The sequence below is a fragment of the Perissodus microlepis genome, chromosome 12 (assembly GCF_051167445.1).
Source record: "Perissodus microlepis isolate ML-2025 ecotype Zambia chromosome 12, ASM5116744v1, whole genome shotgun sequence".
NCBI lineage: Eukaryota > Metazoa > Chordata > Actinopteri > Cichliformes > Cichlidae > Perissodus > Perissodus microlepis.
Window position 1 is genome coordinate 25,759,698 of NC_140472.1, and position 21,786 is coordinate 25,781,483.

At 39.3% G+C, this 21,786-nt stretch overlaps 1 protein-coding gene across 5 annotated transcripts in view; it reads left to right on the forward strand.

Annotated features, from left to right (window-relative positions):
• gpat2 (glycerol-3-phosphate acyltransferase 2, mitochondrial) overlaps positions 1-21,786 on the forward strand; it is a 180,133-nt gene that overhangs the window by 119,382 nt on the left and 38,965 nt on the right. For 4 of the 5 annotated variants that reach the window (XM_084945547.1, XM_084945551.1, XM_084945549.1 and 1 more), the window contains one exon: positions 18,765-18,871. In XM_084945547.1, the coding sequence (XP_084801673.1) occupies positions 18,797-18,871 (75 nt within the window). In that variant the 5' untranslated portion in view covers positions 18,765-18,796. Of the gene's footprint in view, positions 1-13,422; positions 13,526-18,764; positions 18,872-21,786 lie in introns of those variants that run through there. The other variant, XM_084945548.1, reaches the window with a different exon arrangement.

A 21,786-nucleotide genomic window follows, 5' to 3' on the forward strand; every position in this document is an offset into this window, starting at 1 on the left:
ACGTTCTGATCCTTTGAATAGCTGCAGTTTATTGATAGAAAGTAAAATATTAGAGTTGTAATATTTTAGAACTTTATGTGGTTTTAGATGAGAAGGGTAATACATTTATACAGCAATGTATTTAAAATAAGGATTCAGTAAAATGTTAGGTTCATTAACTGTGGATAATTAAGGTCAGTTAGAAATGGCACAAGTCTGTTTCAGATTTCAGGTATTTCTTTGAGGGATTTATGTGGATGGGTTGAAGGAGAGTGATATACGTCTAAATGTTTTATCATTTTTTTTGATAAAACAAACTAGATGTACTACTTTGGCTAATTATTGGGTACAATGTCATCATTTGGTCAATTACCTGCTGAGTTTAATCAGACTCATCCTAACACATGTTGTTATCAGTGTAGTTACTAGATGACAATTTAAACAATGGCTTCACTTATTAAATAAGTGGCCTGCTGTGTGGCGTAGTGCCAGTGCTTGTTTTCCCTGCAGCTTAATAAGCCTGATATTGCATTTCATGAAAATGTTACAGTTCCTCATGACATTTTGTTCATGCAGGAAACGTCTACTATAAATGCTCAATGAAACCTTGGGGGCAGATAGGCTATATTAACCTTTCTGCAGCAACAACAAAAACAGCTTGTTTTGTGTCCTTGCCTTAATCTGACATGGTTTTAAATAAGTTTCTATCTTTGCTTTTGTTTGTTCCACATATTATGCTAAAAGCAAAATTACCAATGTTTTACAGAGAAAACATTTTGATGTTGGACAGGAACCCAGACATGTTAAAAGTCATAGTAGCAGGCAGTGTTATCAAGCTTCTCTAAAAACTAAAATCAATTTTTTAATCTTTGTTAACAAAAAAGAAGAGTATTAGCTTCCTCCTACCTCACATCTTCTCACTTTGCTTCTCTGTTCACTTGCCTCTGGAGTGAAAACATTTTTCTTGGGTGTTGTTTCGTAAGAGTCAAATAACTTGTACGTTGTTTTGAGATCAAGCCTTACAGGAAGGTTTGGTATTTTTCACTTTGCAAAGATGTGATAAAGGCTGGCAAGAAGGCAAACAGTAACACCAGTGTTTTGCTGAAACCAATCTTCCACAGTGAGGATGAAAAAGTGAAAGAGGGCAAGATTAACATAGAAAATTCACGCTTTTGGGCTCCAGTTGAGCCCACCCTCACATGTCTCCTTCTCTCACTATGGCATATAACCACAAAGCCCTCAGCACTTATTGTATTAGTTTATCCACTGTTAGAGATGCAATCATGAGACCTTAATAAATTGCCTTCTATCTTTTTTTCTCAGAAGTCTTCCAAGCCATGTGGCAGGATTGCATGCACATTCACATTACCCTTTTGGTGGTTAGTACATACACACAAAAGAGGCAACGTTTAATGTTGCAAACACCTAAAGAAAGAAGGGAAAGTTGTCATATGCTGTACAGAATGTGTAACCTGGGGCAAAAGTGTTTCGTGGTAACGGCTTATGTAAGTAATTTTAATTTATTTCAATATGATGGGTATTAAGGACATAATGTGTTATGTGTGGAAAGGCCTTCAGTCCAAGAAAGCTTCTTTAAATCTCAAATAGATGACTGCAAACACAAAAATAAAAAGCTAGATTGTCAGTCAGGGCAGTTGCAAAGACTCTGTTGTCCTGTTTCGTCTTCAGAAAATTATCATTAGTTTTATGTCAGAATTCCCTAATCAGGGAATTTACTTAATGCTGAATATGGTTAAATATTTATTATATTTTTCTTCATAATGTAGTTTGCATTTAAAGAGACTGTTTGATAAGTAATAGATCACCCTGTAAAAACTGGTAAATTTTGTCTTCTTTCTCACTGAAAAGAGCTTTTCTAGAGCACATATGTGCACAACTTGTCCCCGGAATCATCTCGGTCCACTCCGGTACAGTGTCCTAGAAGGAAAATAGAACAAAACTCAAAAAGTCAAAAAGGGGCATCATTAGGCAAAAGAATCTCCAGGTGAATGACTACAATGAGTCATTCTCCTCGACTTTTAGACAGCTGGCACAGTGTGGGCTAATTTAGATTTTTTTTTTTTTTTTTTTTATGTCAGTTATATTGTAACCTGTAACGATTTTTCACATCAGTTATTCAGTGGCTGGCTCTTCCCTTACCTTTTTTTTTTAAGTCAGTGTGCCTCTTTGGGGCCAAATTTATGTAACTGTGGGCCCAAGGGTTCTGATTTCTGGATGTACTTCCTACCAGGCCCGTGAATCCAAAAAAAGTTAGTGCATTAGTGAATCTCCCTGTATTTTTTTTTTGCTTGCTCCATAGACTTCTGTTAAAGCTGGCTTGAAAGGGCACAACACAAGGAGGGATGCAACACAGGTTTAGATTCTAATTACCACCATTTATTAAGAAAATAAAGGTCCTGTGTGATGGATGAGGAGGGCGGGAGATCAAGAAGCCAAGAGGGCGAGCTGTGAAGGAGGCCACTTAAATAGGCCCAGCCCACGTAATTCACAGTTGTCCTGAATCTGTTATCAACGGAGGGCACCTAGAACTTAAAGATGCAAATCATGCACACATCAGCCGTATGAAATCAATGTCAAACTGACGTGTAGCGTTTTACACTAGGATAATAAAAAAAACTAAAACCAAAAGTTAAAAATATCATTTAAAGATGGCTACTTTCCTAGACACGAAATTAAGCCTAGTTGTGAGCTGCTGTGCACAGTATTGATTTTATTTATATAATGCCAAATCGCTGTGAATTGAGGGGATCTTGACTGGACAGGCATCTGAGATGGTGGATTGTTGTGAACTGGCCAGATGGTTAATGTTGTCGACTCACAACAAGAATACAAAGAGGGTTCGACTCCATCAGTCAGCTGGGGCTGGATTTTTGGCTCTCCAGCTTTCTCCAGCAGATGAAAAACATGCATGTTAGGTTAACTGCTGACATTTAGTTGGCCATACTTGTAAATGGTTGTCTTGTCTCTGCATGTTAGTCCTTCAATAAACTGGCGTCCTGTTCAGGCTGTTCTCCACCTCTAACCCAGTGACAGCCAGGATAGGCTCCAGCACCCACCATGATCCTGAATTGTATAAGTTGAAGAGGATATATGGATGTTGACCTTTGACTAAAGTGTCTGCTAGATCCTTATAAAAATATAGGGAATGGGGCAGTTTCCAAAGCATTGCACTAAACTAAACCTTATTTAGCCACAGTGTCCTAAGTATAAGAAGGTCTGAGCAGTGAATTTTACCTTTTTCTGCACAGGTCCCCAATTGCTATTAGAGTTAATGGTTTGCAAAACATTACGCCGCTTAGCCTTAACCTGCTCTGTAGACCTAGTAAAGCCCACCCAAGCAGATATCCTAGCCTGTGGCCTCTGATAGTTCAGTGCTTCTCTCACTGGCAGACTCATAAAAATGCCACAGGACTCAGCCCCAGTGTTTATTGCATTGTAAGCACTTTTTAAAAGCCAAAGTAACAACATACATTTTACAAAGTGGTCTTCAGATAACTACTTTCACAAAACCTATAGCTACACTTTAATTTTTTACTTATGTCAACTTTTATTATGGGTTTTGTTTTGCTCTTGCTGCTGTTTTACTATGTGCTTCTTTTAGTGCACCCTGAGCTGCAACCACTGTACGAAAAGTGCGATACACATACATTAACTTTAATGTGTATGTATATAGTTACTATGGCATTTATTCATTACAGCTGAAAAAAACCCAACCAAAAACATGGCTGTGGATGCTGGTTATATAACGGTTTTTCTTCAGTAGTTTTGGGTTGGCACGTGAACGCTTTACACTTCAGTTCACGTGCCATATCTGATGTGTTTCAGTGAAATTCAGTGACCCTGCTGTGATCTCTGCCTTCAGTACCTTATCATTTCACTTCAGTGCAACTCAATTATTCTCTCTTAAAACGAATTACTGTTTAACCAAGTGAAATAGCTTGTATGCAATGTGTTTGAGCTTTGTGCAGGTCCATATTGTCCTGTTTCTTTTCTAATTTAACATTGCTGTCAACCTTTTTTGTACACCTTCAGTACAACTGCTGTGACCGTGAATACAAATATAGATAATTACACACCTCTCTTCTCTGACATTTTTCAGCTGTAGGTCAGACATCACTGAAGAACACAATGTGTGTGTGTGTGTGTGTGTGTGTCTCCACACTCTCTCTCAAAGATGTCCCTGCACATCTGCTGAACTCTGATTCTTAAAGCATCCATTCATTTAAATGTACATCATAGTGTAAACACCCTGCTACATCTACCACATCTTATCACATCTACTTGGGCACTAAAACTCTGAACATGTGTGTACGTGTGATCGATGCTTTTAAGCCTACAGAGGGATTATGGATGTTTTAGTTGTGCGCGACAATTGAACACACTCATAACACCCAGGTCAAGTGTTTACCCGGCTGCGTGTTTGACTAATGACTCGGTTATTGAATTATACACGTCGTCACTAAACTGAAAAAAGATTGTACCAGGCAATGACTACCTCAAAGACTCCCCTGCATGTTTTTCAAAACTTACAAAATGAGTAACTTTGAGTTTTGTGGAAACAGGAGAAATTTGCTTAGGCCTTTCCAGATGTGATGGACGTTGTTTGCATTTGCTTTGCTCTGTGATGTTAATCATCAACATTTATGGAAACAGTGGTTGGAGACTGCTGTACTGCCAAATTAACTGCAACTGTGTGGAATTAACTTGTTATCTTGTTGCCTTTTAAAATATCTTTTTTAACTGCTACCTTCAAAAGGACTTTTGTGCGTGAAGACCAAAGACGCTGATAAAATGGCGAATAGAATCAGTCTGCTGGCAAATTCTAGTTGCAGTGTTGGTAATTATCTGTAATTTGTATGCGATAATACAGTGAGTAACTGTGATTTATAAGAAAAAAATTGCAAATCTGTTGTCATCTGTTGAAAATTTGTTGTTCCCTATATACACAGAAATTCATGTTAAATGGAAATGTATATTAAGTATTTACATGCAGAGTCCAGCCAAAGATGGTTTCATAGATTTGAAACTAATATTCCTCCACAACTAGTGATGAAATTGCTGCAGGACAGCAATTTAACTGCAAAATGATCATAAGGACATTGCAGTGTTGGTTTTACATAGGAAAATAACCAGAATACAACCAGTTGGCAACCAGTTGCCAACTACAGTCCCGTGTTGACATGTTTCCCATCAGTTGCACTCATCGGCACAGACTGACACCTATTGATTGCAATGTGTTGTCAGTCTTTATAAATTTATAAATTATTTGTACACCTTTGCTAATGTGTCTGAGAGTGGTTGCAGTCTAAGTAAGCTCAAATTTAAAAAAAATTGATTTGAAGTAGTGCTTTCAAATTCATTCATTTAATATACGTTCGATAAAGTTGGCAGTTTTACACAGAGGTCTGAAACACTGGTAGAAAAATAGAATTTTAAAGAATTAGGAAGAGAGAAAAAAAGGAAAACATGGTTTTATTTTTAACTGTGCATTCTCAGTCTAGTATTAAAGATAATTATAATATTTGTTTGGGTTTTGTTTTACTGTTATATGCAAAAACAAGGTTTGTTTTCAATATTTAGTTGTCACTGAGTTACTGCTCCATGCTAAAATGTGGTGGAGCTCAGTGCTATCTTAGCTGCCCTTAAACTCAAATTATTCACAGCTGTGATGAGTTTTAAAAGAGCTTAAAGTAGTGCGCCGCTTGTCACTATTTTAATCCACCATGCTGTACGTCTCTCTGTAATGCAGAAGGTCAAGCAGCAAAATCGCTCAAGAAAATGACTTATGTTGGAGAAGTTAAAAATGTGACTTCAGTGGGTCCCTCTCATTATGAATCTGTCCTTTGCTTTCTGTTTCTGTGTGGAAGTAACATGGTCACTCAGTGTTCCTGCCTCAGTGACTGCCTCTTGTGAGATATTTATAGCTGCTGAGGGATTTGTACTCACAGTACCATAGGGTTCATAGGCATACACACTGTTTGGCTTTCAATATGATCAGTATGTTCTTCCTTTCTTATTTTCACCACACATTGTGTGGTCTGTTGTTGCCATAGAAGCAGGGCAACTCTGGGTGTTTGTTTGAAGTTAATGTAAACTTAATATGAAGTGGGTGTTATCAGGCAGTTGGTGTTGATCAAACAAGCTTACATTGTTCATTATCAGTGCAGCCACTAAAGACTTCTCATGTTTGACTTTGCATCAACACATTTTACACAGTTAATTCTCAATTATTGCATAAAAGCTGTCAAGTCTTCAGTTCACGAATCAATTACCAGGCAGGCCAGTTGCATAAGAAATCAGGTTGCAGTATGATGTTTAAAGAAGATGTCTCCTAATCTCTGTTTTTGAAGTTTTTCTTTTTTTATTTACACAAATTTTGAACGTTTTTGAGAGCAGAGGGGTTAATATGGCCCCAGACTTGAATCTGCATGTTTTAAGAATAGGATGAGGAATGCTTGCAGGTATCTGGCCTCTTAGTCTGCCTCAGTCTTTTCCCACCTTGCACGTCTGCCCAGGTGTCTCATACTCCACTGTAGTTAATTAAACTGCATGGCTGTCAGGGAGCAATGAAAAGCTGTTTAAAGGTATGATATAGGGGAAAATGTGAAGGTGTGAACAGAGAGAGATGACGGGTATCTGATGTGTAATTAGTACTCCTTTTTTGTGAATCCACTGCGAAGTGGAAACCTTTTTATCTGACAGTATCTGTTAGAAACAGCTCAGTGATCCGTATAATTATCATCAGATCCTATTAGTCAAAAACACGTTGATCAGTGTAATTATCATCAAATCCTTTTAGTCGAAAACAATCTGATCTCTGTTTTTCCAAGCCTATCTTCCTCCCCCCACCTGTTTTCCCTCAGTCATATCTTGTACAGTTTTGTGCATGCTTTAATGTTGTTTTTATGAAAGAACATCAAAAGTCACAGCAATTTGTTCTTATTTCGCCTCTCACATGTCTTTTTTATCATTCTGCCTGGGCCTGTCGAGTGGGGTCATTCAAAGGCAAGAAAAATATCATTTCACCATCGGAGATATTCCGGTGATTAAATTGTCTTTGAAACTGTACCCAAATTATCAGCTCACGTGTCAGTGGCAATGGGTCTTTTTTATAATAGACGTTTTCTCTTTCCATCTGTAGCAAGAACACAGGTACATGTGGCTTTGTTCAATTCAAGCAGTGACAGTGTGATGGCATGCTTTTATTTTGTTATTTACACTCGTACCAGTCCTATATGTGTTATTATTACATAAATACTTGTCAAACAGTAACACATCAGAATGTCTTCATTAAAAAGGGCTATCCAGCTGTAATTTTTGCTTAGCTATAATGAGGTAAATTTGATCACTTGTGGATCTAGAGAAAGCATATGGTAAGGTGCCAAGAGAGGAGAGAGGTAATCTGAGAGAGAATTATATCAGGGATCCACTGGGCGCCTTCTTGTTTGCAGTGGTGATGGACAGGTTAACAGATGAAGTCAGGCATGTGTCTCTGTGGACTATGATGTTCACAGTCTGTAGTGAGAGTAGGGAGCAGGTAGAAGAGAGCCTGGAGAGGTGGAGGTATGCTCCAGAGAGCAAACAAATGAAGGTCAGTAGAAGCAAGATAGAATACAGAGGGAGATGGGTGGAAAGCGTGCAAGGAGCAGAGGTAGTGAAGGTGGATGAGTTAAATACCTAGAGTCAACCATCCTAAACAACAAACAGGGCAAAAGAGAGGTAAAGAAGAGAGTGTGAGCAGGGTGGAGTGGATCGAGATGAGTGACAGGAATGATTTTTCACAGGAGGATAGCAGCAAGAGTGACAGGGGAAGGTATACGAGATAGCAGTGAGACCTGCTATTAGGTATCGTTTGGAAACACTGCCAAAAGAGAAGCCAGAGCTGAAGATGTTAAGATTGTCATTAGGAGTGACCGGGGTGGACATGACTGGAAAATCATATTAGAGGACAGCTGAGTTGAGTAGTATGGAGACAGAGTTAGAGAGAGGCAAGGTTTAAGTGTTTTAGACACATGCAGAGGATGGTGAATATATTGTTTAAAGGATATTTAATATTGAGCTGCCAGGCAAGAGGGAAGACCTTAGAGAAGGTGAAGGAGCACATGCAAGACGGTTGGTGTGATAGAGGAGGATGCTGCAGTGAGATGTGGGTGGATGATCCAGTGTAGTGATGCCTAATGGAGCAGCCGAAAGAAGAATAGAATCTTTAAGGTAGTATTTCTTTATATACTAGTCATTAGTCTTTTTAGTGGCCTTGGATTGTGTAGTTCATTTTATCTACGCCTCATGTGCCTAGCACAGCAGTTTAACTAATTTATCTTCCTTAATGTTAGTATGTGCAAATTCCCAGTTGGCAGGATGTTCCAAAGCAACAACACAAGTTGTTGTGATTAATTATACCTCACAGTGATGTTGCAGAAAGTTGAATTGATAATCAAATGATACCAGACTTAATACAGAGGAGTGGCTTTGTTTCAAACCACGAATAGCATAATTCTCACTAAAAGTGTTTTCCAGACAAAATGCCACCTGCTGCTTATGAATTAGTAGCTTTGTGCTACAAGAAAATAAAATAAATGTGAGTAATAGGCACCAGTAGATGCACCAAATTATCAGCAGCTTTACCTGCCCATATTTACCTTGTTGACTGGTATTAGCCAGTAACTAACAAAACTGTAGCTTTTGTTAATTACGGCAGAATTAAAGCCTTTGTCACACATTTAGGAGCCGTCTTTCTCTATGATAAGGCTGCCGAGGAGCTAGTCTTCCCATAAAAAGAGAATTATCTGATGCATCACATTAGTGTTGCGGTCAGTGTATCTGAGATCATGTTTCATATATTTTATAATTGAACGTTTCCCACATGTTACATTTTAAAGTATGTAAAATGAAAATGTTGATGTCTGCTGCTGCATATCCTACTACATGCTGCACAATTTGATTATCAACTGAAAACTGGATTTTTTTTATTTGAAATCACCTGTGAGGGTTGATTTGATTGATGTGTAGAAGTCACACTGCTAAACAAAAGTAACTGGCTAAACGGTAGCCAATTTAAATTTTCAAGTTATTTTTGCAGCGCAGAATTTCCAATTGAGCTGCACTGATTGTTGTAAAGTTTAGTTCTCTTATTTGGAAAATGCAGAAGTTGCTAATGTACTTTTTTAAAAATAATTTTTTTTTTTTTTTTAAATACCTCATCTATAGCGCTCAGTGAATCACACAAGATGAAAAGATTTCCATGCTGGCAAAAGACAGGTAATTGATTGACAAGTACAAGATAACAAATAATTGTGTGAAATTTTTTGAAAAGCTGCTGTTTGATACAGCACATTTAAAGACTTTGTCACACATTTAGGAGCTGTCTTTGTATATGATAAGGGTGTGGAGGAGCTAATCTTCCCATAAAAAGTGGATTATGTGGTTTTCTAAATTAATTTTGGGAGTAATTCTTGCACTAATATATTATAAATTATACCACATGTTCGAATTCTGACTTAGATGAACAAATATGAAAAAAGGTCATAGCTAATCCAGCTGTAGTGCTATTAGTTACAGATACACAACTCTGATTAAACAGTTTTATTTGATTGATAGCTGTCAGAATGTTTCTGTAAGGATTATCTACGTGCACTATATCATTAAAGTGAAAACAGTGTGGTTGTAGGTGGAAAGAGAGCACAGTGTAAAGTTATAGAATTCCTTTTGTTCTGGGAAATCGATGATGCTCTCTGGCTCCGTGACGCAGAGCTACTGATTCACAGATTGATTTTCTGTGTGTGTGTGCGCGCAGTGAAGCAGTTAGACAGCTCACACCTTCGATTGAATAGTTGTGTATATTTACCATATTAGCATTCTTTTTTGGACAGCCTGGGTTTCTTGTAGACTGTAAATACAAGACTATCACAATGCTGTCCCAGCTGCGTAATCTATCTGCCTGCTCAGCAGAATCCCAGCTCCCTGGTGGTTTGTTGAAGAAGGCTCATACATGTCAAAGACATGCGGGTAATGTTATCACTAAGTACTTTATGCAGCACTGGATTTTTAAACTTGTTCTTTCCTTAATAAAACCTTGCTCAAATTGAATTTTCTTTATAATAGGAGGGCTCATTGTCTGCCTGCTGAAAACATTTGTCACAGTTATTATAGTCACATATTGTCTATAGATTATTTCACACCAAATACTGGAACAAAGTAATTGGTCATTGTTGGGGGTTAGTCAGTATATGAGTGGACCAGTGGTGATATGTAGCTCTTCTGTTTAAGGCGGTGCTGGTGATTTTCCATCCCATTCAAGACAGCATAACAATGAAACTCTGCAGCAGTTTATGGGGTTTCTGTATGAAGGATTGTGGAATTTGATGAGACATTTCCAAGTCGGGATTGTTATGGATAAAAGAAAGTATGACAAATATAAACACCCACCACGCCCCTGCGGGCGGTTTATCCTTCAAGCTTGGGTCCTCTACCAGAGGCCTGGGAGCTTGAGGGTCCTGCGCAGTATCTTAGCTGTTCCTAGGACTGCGCTCTTCTGGACAGAGATCTCCGATGTTATTCCCGGGATCTGCTGGAGCCACTCGCCTAGCTTGGGAGTCACCGCACCTAGTGCTCCGATTACCACGGGGACCACCGTTACCTTCACCCTCCACATCCTCTCGAGCTCTTCTCTGAGCCCTTGGTATTTCTCCAGCTTCTCGTGTTCCTTCTTCCTGATATTGCTGTCATTCGGAACCGCTACATCGGTCACTACGGCCGTCTTCTTCTGTTTGTCTACCACCACTATGTCCGGTTGGTTAGCCACCACCATTTTGTCCGTCTGTATCTGGAAGTCCCACAGGATCTTAGCTCGGTCATTCTCCACCACCCTTGGGGGCATCTCCCATTTTGACCTCGGGACTTCCAGGTTATACTCGGCACAGATGTTCCTGTACACTATGCCGGCCACTTGGTTATGGCGTTCCATGTATGCCTTGCCTGCTAGCATCTTGCACCCTGCTGTTATGTGCTGGATTGTCTCTGGGGCATCTTTACACAGCCTGCACCTGGGGTCTTGCCTGGTGTGATAGACCCCAGCCTCTATGGATCTTGTACTCAGAGCTTGTTCTTTATACAAATATATACTATATATATATATATATATATATATATATATATATATTAGCCGAAATAGCATCCTCAATGACCAGGGACTGGGAAATAAGCTGTCAGGCATTTGTTTCTGGAAGTTCTCTGTGATAACCCCAATTTTCAGTTATTAATCTGCAGCTCCGCTACAGTGTACAGTGATGCTTACTGATGAAAATCCTTAATATTTTCTTCTGGCTTGATCGTGTAGTAGTTTCCACACATTTGCCTAACAAGCAAAACATCCCTGGTTCAGTTCTAGGAGGAGACGCAAATCCCTTGCAGGTTGAAACAAGGAGGGCGTCTGGTGTTAAATTCCCAAATCAAAGATGTGAGGCTACCTGCTGTGGTGACCCCTTGTGAATAAGGGATCAGCTGAGAGTAGTTCTGCTCACTGACAAAAATCCCACTTTACATGCACTGGCAAAGCCTGCATCATAAATACTCTCGTGGCTCACTCTGCTCATGTCATTTATCAAACACACCTTCCCAATTTGGCAGTCTATTTAACCTGCAGACTTTCTCATCTCTGCCTCTGACACGTCAGTGCTGCTCTCCACCACCTGCATCCACCTGGAGGCTGAGAAGAGATATTTGTTTATCACTCTCCAGTTTTATACGTAACAAATTTGCATGGACTTCAGAGCCTGAAGCTGTATCCACACAGGAAGTGATTAGTTTGTTGCACATCGCTTTGGTCACTAGTGGACATTTTAGGCTCTGGTTGCCTAGGTAACTCAAATGTATTTACTCATCTGTTGTATAACAATTACCTGTATCCTGTTCTTTAATTGTTAGCCACCTCAATCGCTCCCTCGAAATTGAGAAACCTTTATCCTGAGACCCACTTGCTTCATGTTGTCAGTGGGGTTTTTTTCATACTTAGTTGTTTGAAGCCCAGTCAGATTTCACAAATGGACATTTTGGTCTTTGATTTGATCATTTCAGCCTGATTTATCGAACGGCTCTGGACAAATACACAACAAGCTTCTCAGTTTTTTGGTTTGTGAGGACTCTAGCCCATATGAGTGGTTTCATGAAGGAGTCACAATGGCAACATAATTTAATAACTACTCATGCCCACAATCATTTTGGCTCATATCGATGCCGTTTTATTACATCGGCACTCTGTAACATCTCATTTTCACCAGTGAATCCCCAGTGTGATAGCGGCATAGATTCAACAAGGCATTCACAGCTTTTAGTCCATGTTGACATGACAGCATCACACAGTGCACATTTGTTTGCTGCACGTCCATAATGTGAATCTAACATTCTATCACATCCCTATGGTGCTTTATTGGACTGATATCTGATGACCGTGGAGGCAATTTGGGTAGAGTGAAGTCATTGTCATGTTCAAGAATCCAGTTTGGGAAGATTTGAGCTTTGAGATATGGCTCGTTATCCTGCTTGAAGTGGCTATCAGAAGATGGGTACCATGTGGTCATAAAGGGATGGACATGATCAGCAACAATACTCAGATAAGCGGTGGGGTTTAAACTACGCTGAGTGGGTACCATGGGGCCCCCACATCACTACACTACCACCGACAGCCTGTTGATAGAAGGCAGGATTGATCCATGTTTTCGTGTTTACACCAAACTCTGAGCCTACCATCCAAATGGTGCAGCCGAAATTGAGACTCATCAGATCAGACAACCATGATGAAAAGCTGTGTCAATTTCCCGTTCCTAGCTGACCGGAGTGGTACCCAGTGTGGTCTTCTGCTGCTGTCGCTCATTTGGCTCAAAGTTCAACCTGTTGTACATTCAGAGATTCTCTTCTGCATAGCTTCGTTATAACAGGTTGTTGTTTAAGTTATTGTCTTCCTCCTTTCCATCCACTTCCACACAGTCTGATTATTCTCTTCTGACATCTTACATTGCCCAGAGAACTGCTGCTCACTGGATATTTTCTCTTTTTCAGACCATTCTCCATAAACCCTAGAGATGGTTGTGCAGGAAAATCCCAGTAGATCAGCTGCCTGTTCAGTGTAATTCAAATGACACCACTTCCACATATATGTTGCCATTTTGACGCAAGCTTACAGTAACTTGTTGCTGTCTGAATAGTTCACACGGTGTGTTTACAACATAGTTATTTTTGTTTGCAGAAGGAAATCCTGGCTCTAAAGACTACCACTGACAGAAAAATATCCAAATGTGAAATACTGCTATTTTCTGGGCGTTACCTTTGATATTTGATAGACAGGTTATTAGGCTAATTAGCTACCAGTGCCGGTTACAGCTGCAAAAGTGCGTCTTGATGACGTTAGTGTTCAGCATTACAAGGACTGTTGCAGGGTAGAGGGGCTTGTAAAGCTAATTTGTATGCTGTGGGGATTTCAGCTGTGACAGCATTCAAAACAAACACGGTAAACAAGTTTCTACTGCAAGAGGTGAGTTTTACAAATTCTGTGTTTGAGGTGATGCTGTAATTGTTACTTTTTAAGGTTATTGTTAGCTACTATAATCTTGTTGATTATTTAGCTATCAGTGAAATGCAATCCTTTTTTGCCATCAGTGCGGTGTTCAGCTAAATTCAGTATACGTAATGCGCTCTGACAGCATTCAGAGTAACCTTTCCATTTGTCAGATTAAGAGTGTTAATGTTGTCCTTGTGTATTTCAGTTTACGTTCTTTAAGCTGTTCTGGCAGAAACATGCAGTTCATTTCTGTGTGATTCCTCTGCTGCTTTGACATTGCCGTGGTTTAATAGAAAAATTTACAGTTTATCTTTTCAAGCTTTTGCAGAAAATCAAAATGATACCTGCATAGAGATTTAAGGAGAAACTCTTCCTGCGTCCCTCATGGACAGCAGTGTAGCTCATTGATTTCTGATACACAACAACAGTGCCATGGGTTTTTACCTATCTAGGGAACACTTTCTTGTGTTTTTCCCTGGAGTTACAGTTTCTCCCATCATCTAAAATGATTTGTTGGTGCTGCCTATCTTAACCCTATCTGAAGAGTTTCATTTCAGAGTTGAATTGTTCTAGGAGGTGTGGAGGATGAATTTTAAACAAATGTATTCTGTTATCTTCTCTGTGTGCAGCTCCTTTTCAGATAGATGAGCTGTTATTACTGTAATTATTGTAGCATATGTGTACGCTGCTTAAAAAATTAAAGGAAGACTTTGAAATCATCAGATCTCAATGTGAAAAAAGTCAGGCTCGATATCCATCTTGATATAGACTGAGGTGTTAGAAACTAGGATAACATATTCTTTGATGAAAGAACTAAATTGATAGACAACTAGAAAATCAAAGAGAGGAAAAAAAGACTTTTGCTAGAATTTCATTGCAGGATCTTAAAATGGTACTCAGTAGTTAGTGTGTTCCCTGTGTTTGAATGAATGCCTGACAATGTCGGGGCCTGCTCCTAATCAGACAACAGATGGGATATGGGATTTTCTACCTGATACTTAATGACCTGGGTTCCAATTCCCAGCGTAGAGTTTGTGCGTCACTCCATGGATTTGCCTCCCCAAACCATCATTGATCCGCCATCAAACCGGTCATGCTGAGTGATGTTACACGCATTATAATGTTCTCCAGACATTTTCACGTCTGTCACATGTTGTGGTATTCTGGAATTCTACAGCAAATTCCAGTTGGGATTCACATTGCCAGACAGCAAGCACCGGATAGGTCCCTCAGGCCAACCTCAAGAAGTTTATTTTTGATTGTTTGGTCAAAGACATTCACACCAGTGGCCTGCTGAAGGTTCGTTTTGTAGCTCTAGCAGTGCACAGCCGGTACCCACTCGGGGTGTGAGGAAGTTCTTTTTCAGTTTCTTAAATAGGACGTGCAAGAGAACATTTGAGGGGTTGCACCAAGGAGCAGTACATATAAAACAAATAAAGATTTTTATTTATTTATTTTTAATACCGATGGACCAGCTAATGTTTAATGTTCTCGGTCTGGTCAGCTTTGCGTATGTCTAATTATGCACCAGTCCATTTCATGCATCTGTGATGCATGCCCCACAGTGGCGCATGCACCAGTCCATTTCATGCATCTGTGATGCATGCCCCACAGTGGCGCAGACAAATACTGACAACCACACACTAACATGTTGTCAGCAAGGAAGCTCTTCGCTGTGAGTAAGTCCAAAGTAAACACTGAGTGGACCACCATGAAAATGTTTATAACAACAAATCTAATCAGAAAGTTAAATCACCCTCACTCAGCTGAACCTGAATTTTTTATAGAAACAAATAAAGGTTAAGTGGCTTAAGCTAGAGCCAGCAGCCTCGGTATGAGCAAAGGATCAAAAGCATTTATGAGGAAAATTAGGGAGACGAATGAAAAATGAGTAAAGGGTTGGTGTCCTATTGTATCGTCACAAACATAAATAAAATAATCAAAATAACTGACATTTGTTTTGTTATTTAAATCTGTTCCACCTTCTTCTGTTTAGGAAGATAGAAAATGTCAGGTAAAGGTGGGCAACCTGTTTTCAGAGAATTATTTGTTCCTCCTTCCAGCAGCAAAATGTAGTATATTCAGTTGTTTATGTAAGAGGAGAAACCTGTAACTTACTAAGGTTTGGAGGAAATTGTAAAGTTTATTAATTTCATTTCATTAAAATATGAAAAAAATAATTAGCATTGAATAAAAGTTGATTTTGGTGTCATTTATAAATCTTGGAAAGAAAATTGGAAGCTGCAAAAATCAGTACTTTGCAATGTAGTTGACCGATACCAATGGGTGCAACTCTAATTTGCAACTTTAAATCATGTAAAGCTACTCTAATAGTCCAAGAATAAAAAATATTTAGCAGGAAAAAAGCAATAACACCCCCTTTAAAGCCTCTGCTATTAACTCCTGGTTAACCCCACCCTAGACATGAATGCACCAGCTGACATCCCTTTGACTGCTGCTCTAAAATGATCCTCACTCTAATCTGTCCTGGCATCTTTTAATGGCTTCTGATTTTTAATCTTATTAATTCTTAATTCTTTCTCATCATGGGCCCACTTAGGTCTGAGCTGTCACGTTGGCAAACTACAGCATATTAATTAAATACTATAATTGATCAGTTAAGTTTTAACGAGTGGAAGAGTCAAGCAAGAATAAATATGAGTGCTCTAAGGAGGTACCTGCGGCCCAGATCTCAATGTTGAAGTGAATGTTTTTACACGACTGCATTAATTTCTGTACTGTATGTTGACTGGTAAGATGGCACATAGAAAATTAAAATCTTGTTTGCAGTGTTACGTTGACCTGGCCTTGGCATACTGCTGTCTCTAGCTGTTTCCATGTGGTCTTGTATTCCCTTGAGTGGATTATATAACCCCATTAGAGGTTATATTAAATTACACAGGCAGAGAAACTTTGCTGTTTCTCTGCCTGTGTAATTTACAGTTTCACACTCTTTACTCCCATTTTGCTGCCTTGTCTTTTTCATCACCTGCCGCACCTGTGAAACACTACAGAGCCCTGGGAGCCTCTTATCAATGTCTGCCATTTCCCACAGGAGTTGGTAATGAATGTGGGAACTTGAGCCAGTTGAAATAGAGCGTCTTCCCATGGGGAGGGCTTAAGTTTTAATTAGCAAAGTTAATAGGGCAGAATGGGATCAACACAGTGAAAGACAGAGATGCAAAGGAAGAGTCTTTCATTGTGCCTAATGAGACTCCTGAATCGTGTGGATGTAGCCAAAAAAAAAGGTTTATTTGAAGGCAGCAGCACACGTCTTCACCCTTTTGTAGTCGAATCAAAAGCCTTATACAAACCAAAGGTAATCTCTCTCAGGATGGTGGCTTTTATGCTTGCTTAGCTCTCCCTTTGGAGTAGGGCTGCCACGATTAGTCGACTAGTCACGATTACGTCGACTATTAAAATCGTCGACGACTAATTTAATAGTCGACGCGTCGTTTGAAGCTTTGTAAGATCCCAAAAGACGCAGGAATAAGTAGTAGGATTTAAGAGTGTAATAACGCACTGAAACAGAAGATGGCAGCACTGCATGTACAAGGATGCCAGCTGCCGTTAAACCCCGAAGAAGAAGAAGCTGTGTCCCAGAATTCATAGCGCAGCCCAGCTCAGTTTCCAACAATGGCGGCAGCTAGTTAGTTTTAATATTACTCTTATTATTCTTTTTGGGTCACAAAATAAAGTTTAACATATTTTCAGGCGAGAATGTAGCTGTGTAAACTTCAAATATCTGCTCAGTTTGTCAAGACACCACATACTTTCAAAAGCGCCCCGACGTTTTCGGAGACGTCTGTTACCCACTAGCACGATAGCTAGCTGGGGGAAAGGCTCACTAGAGCCCGTGAGAACACCGGATTCCTGGCAAATCGTTTTCAAACCCACCGCCGTCTTTCGCTACTCAGGTTAAACATGATATATAAGTCACTTAGATAACTTGTTATGTTATTGTTTGGCTTTTTTTAGTATTTTATTTGTTCCTGAGTGAATCGGTTTGGCTGAGATTAAAGTTATAGTTTTTACACAGCTGAATAAACATCAAGCAGACAACTGATCATCAGAAGTGTGAGATGCTCGAGAATTTACTCCGGTGTCCTGTTATATTTTAGATAGCAAGGAGTTTATTAAACTTCACCGAAACAATCTGCAAATTTCATTAAAATTTAATAAACTATCATTTTGTCTTCATTTTTAGTTAGCACATACCTTAAACACTTAAAGCTGCAAGCTAATGATAGTTATATGAGAGCAGATGGGTGCTGGTGCAATAAGCTGTACGTTTTACATCCAATGGATTTGATTAGTCGACTAATCGCAAAAATAATCGGTGACTAGTCGACTATCAAAATAATCGTTTGTGGCAGCCCTACTTTGGAGAGTGTGAACTTGAATTAATCTGAATTAAATCTACCTTAATTTCAGATGATTACTCACTTGAGCTCCACCACAGCCAGTGCTATCAATTAGATAATCTGTTTAAGCTAGATTGTATTACACTGTGACCTATGTTGCCAACACTCATTACTACGGCTCAGAGTGGGCAAGGGACCAGCATCAGTTACATAAGAGCTGTTTTTCAGCTGATGGCTATGTTCCCTGCTTTTAATGATTTATAACCTACTAGTGAGCATTTGTGCAGCTCCACCTGTGTGTTGCTGAGCAAGGACAGCCTCGAGTTCTTCAACATCTCTAACCTCTTAATGGCAGTTCTGTCCTTGTTTGATTCCTACCTGCATACAGAAGTAAGCAGAAAACTTTTAAAGTGAAGTTTGCCACTAGAAGTCCAATAAGAGGAAACAATAGGAGACCAATTCAGTGATACTAGCAGCAAGAGGCTGATATCCCTTAATTTGAAAAGAATGAAAGGGGTGTTGAAGAATTTGAGAGAATTTGTGATGGTGCAGGGCAAGAAAAGGGTTTGTTAGGTGGGTGAAATTGTAGCTAAGGGCATTGGGAGATACTATCAAGAAGGAAGCTGAGATTGTGTGTGGATGAGTGTTTGTTATCTTAAATCGCAAGGTGGAAGTCTTTCTCTGAGCCCTATGAAATGCCTTCAAATTATTCCAAAAAGCACTAAAAACATTTACATGTGATCACAAGCATACCATTACAGTATAATCCAACATAACATCAGAATGCAGCATTTCTGACATGACTCCTCATATTTTTTTTCCTACCCAATCTCTCTCTGTTTTTTTAGGGTTGTGGTTGTAAATCAGCAGGGGCCTCACCATGGAGCAGGAGAAGAATGATGGGATAAACAAAGACACAGTCCTTCCACTTCCAATTCAGCAGAATAGACCCGCTGTAAGAACTGCCTGCATGTCTCTCTCCCACTGTCATCTCCCACTTACTCCACGGGCACTAATCTCAAACGCTTTGTTCTTCACAATCACGAGAGAACATGCGTGGCCCCTTGTGTTTAATTCTGTTTGATGTGCCAAATCAGTGGATGTGATGCATCAGTGAGTCATACATGCCCATCAACAAATGAATATAATTTTTAAAGGAATACTGACGTTATGGTAAATACGCCTATGTATTTCATTGCACTGAAATGAGGACGTCTATACTGTACCATTTTCACATCTGACTTTGTGTGTTAGGTATTCAGCTGGAGGCGATTAGCGTAGATCGGCATAAAGACTGAGAGGAAGAGGAAATCGTTAACAAGCATTCAAAAAGGATTTAAACTTCGTAGTATGTATTACCTGCACAGAGAAATTAAAAGCAGTGGTTTGAAAAGGATACATTTAGTCGCAGTATTTGCTACTAATTTGTTCCCTATAGATTTCCAGAAATGCAGATTTCCACAGGTGTCATTTTGAATGTTTTTAAGTCACACAAAATATATATCTAATATAATCTATATTTGGTATGACCATATTTACGCTTCAACAAAGCCTGAACTTTCTTAGGCAAGCTCTCTTGTAATTTCTTCAAGTAGTCTTCAGCAATAATTCTCCGGGCTTCTTGAAGAACATCCAAAGCTCTTTTTTTGGATGCTGGCTGCCTTTTGTTCCTGTCTGTATAAAGATGATCACACACTTCTTTAATAATGTTGAGATCTGGGCCTTGGAGAGGCCAATCCATGACTGATAGGTTGTGTTTTTCTATCTAGGTATGCTTTTACTGCATTGGCATTTTGTTTGGGATCATTGTCATATTAGAAAGAAAGAAAAGCTGTTGCCAATCTGATTGGCTAGAGTTGCAGGGTGAAATGTAAAATTATCTTAGAAAGTCAAGAGTTTTTCACAGTGCTCTGTCGTGCATCCTTCGACTTTGTGGATATGAATGTTGCTATTGAAATGAAAACAATACTTTTATAATATTTTTATAAGGTGTTTTTAGGATTCTGGGCACATAAATGCTACAAATGGGTCATTTTAGCGCATTGGTTGGTGGTTGCCAGGCAACACAATGACGTCAAACTATCTGATCTAGATATAACCCTTCAGGGGCCTAAGATGTACCTGTGTGCCAGCTCCTAGCTGTGTAGGTGGACTTGGCGGGCCAACTCAGACAGATTTCATGTTGCATAGTAAGAGTTTGGGGTTTTCTGCTAAAGACGAAGTAAGCAAGCAAGATTGTTGCTCAGCTCAAACAAATCATGAGTTTAGCCGTAGAAAACTCTCCTCAAGTGTTACAGATATTTTAAAATTTTGACAAGTATTGAGCTGCCAAAGTGAACAGCAAAGGGGAGTCGGGCTCTTGGCGCTGAAACATCTCTATGGCTCTAAATCAGTAGTGTCCAACATCAGCCCACCAAAGACTACAATCTGGCCCACTGGACAGCTTCGGAAAACGCGACATAGCTGTTAGACCTTTAGCTGTATTTTTATAAGCTGATAAAGCAGAATCTATGCAGGATACAGATGGCCAGGGTTAGAATCTGTTCTGGTCTTGGATGCATTTTGCTGGCATGATTTTATTCCCTAAGAGCCCCTGAGAAAGTAACGAAAATATTTTGGGATGACCAAATCAGTACTCAGCTTAATCTAAAAAAATGTTGTGGAAGAGCAGAAGTTCTTTCAAGTTAGCATGCAGATCTAACCCAAAGTCACTGGAAAAATGCAGCTGCAGTTTTTGTTACACAGTGGGGTGACAGAAAATACTGAGCTGTTTCACACACTTTTTGCCTTATAAATATCTTTGTATAACTTCCTTAAATAGGTAAACAACAGTCTAATGTTTTCATTTTTGTGAGTTGATTTTTCAGGATATAATAATGCACAAATAGAGACAATTCCCCCTGATATGTAGAAGCCGAATTAACTTTTTTTTTTGCCCTCCTTATTGCATGACTCTAACTGATGGTACATTGAAAGATTTTGTTTTGAAAGCATCACTACTTTAATTATTTCTATTCCCTGTCGAGTTTCCAAACACCACAGCTTATGAATGCAAAGCTTTGTGGCAGCTGAATAGCTCTGTGATCAGACTTCACAGCAGCATCTGAATGCACCACCGGGAGGGATTCATAGATCACCCCATGATTTTAAAACTCCATTAAAACTCACAAAATTACAACAAAATTAAGTGACTCTAATCAAATCCAACGCACACGTGTTCCTTTTATGTAGCTTTTACTATATTGAGCAAGTTTCAAGGCCTTGAAACTTTCAGCAAAACTGAAATGAGCTAAAACTTTAAAGTGATGTCATGCCCGATAAGTCCACTCACATACATTAAAAAACAAAATTCCTCACCAGGAAAGTGGTGATCACATAGCACAAACCGTGCCAGCACAATGTAAAATCCCCTTCCTGTCTGGATCCAGGGTTTTCTTTTTTCTTTCATTCATCTCTTGTTATGTACAGCACTCTTAGCAGAAGAACAAAACTACAAAATAATAATCCAGAAAATTAATGACATATCATGGGCACCAGATCCAGATCAAAGCATTTCTACCTTCTCCTTGGAATGAGCAGACATAAGTGCGTAACTCTGGTCATCGAGCTGGGCCAGCTTATTTACACACAGGTTTAGCCTGATAATCCGCATGCCTCTCATTTTTTTGGTCTCCCTCTTTTCTTTGTACTTTTCCCCTGAACGAGTATGGCCCTTTAAATTATTGATAGTTCGATCCAAACTTTCATGATCATAAGGTTTTGTCTTTAAATTGACCTTTTCTGCCAGTCAGCTGCTCTCTTTTCTGGAATCCATCATCATTCAACTTGGAGAAAGTGTCATTGATCTTAGGAGATTGATTAGATCTTTTT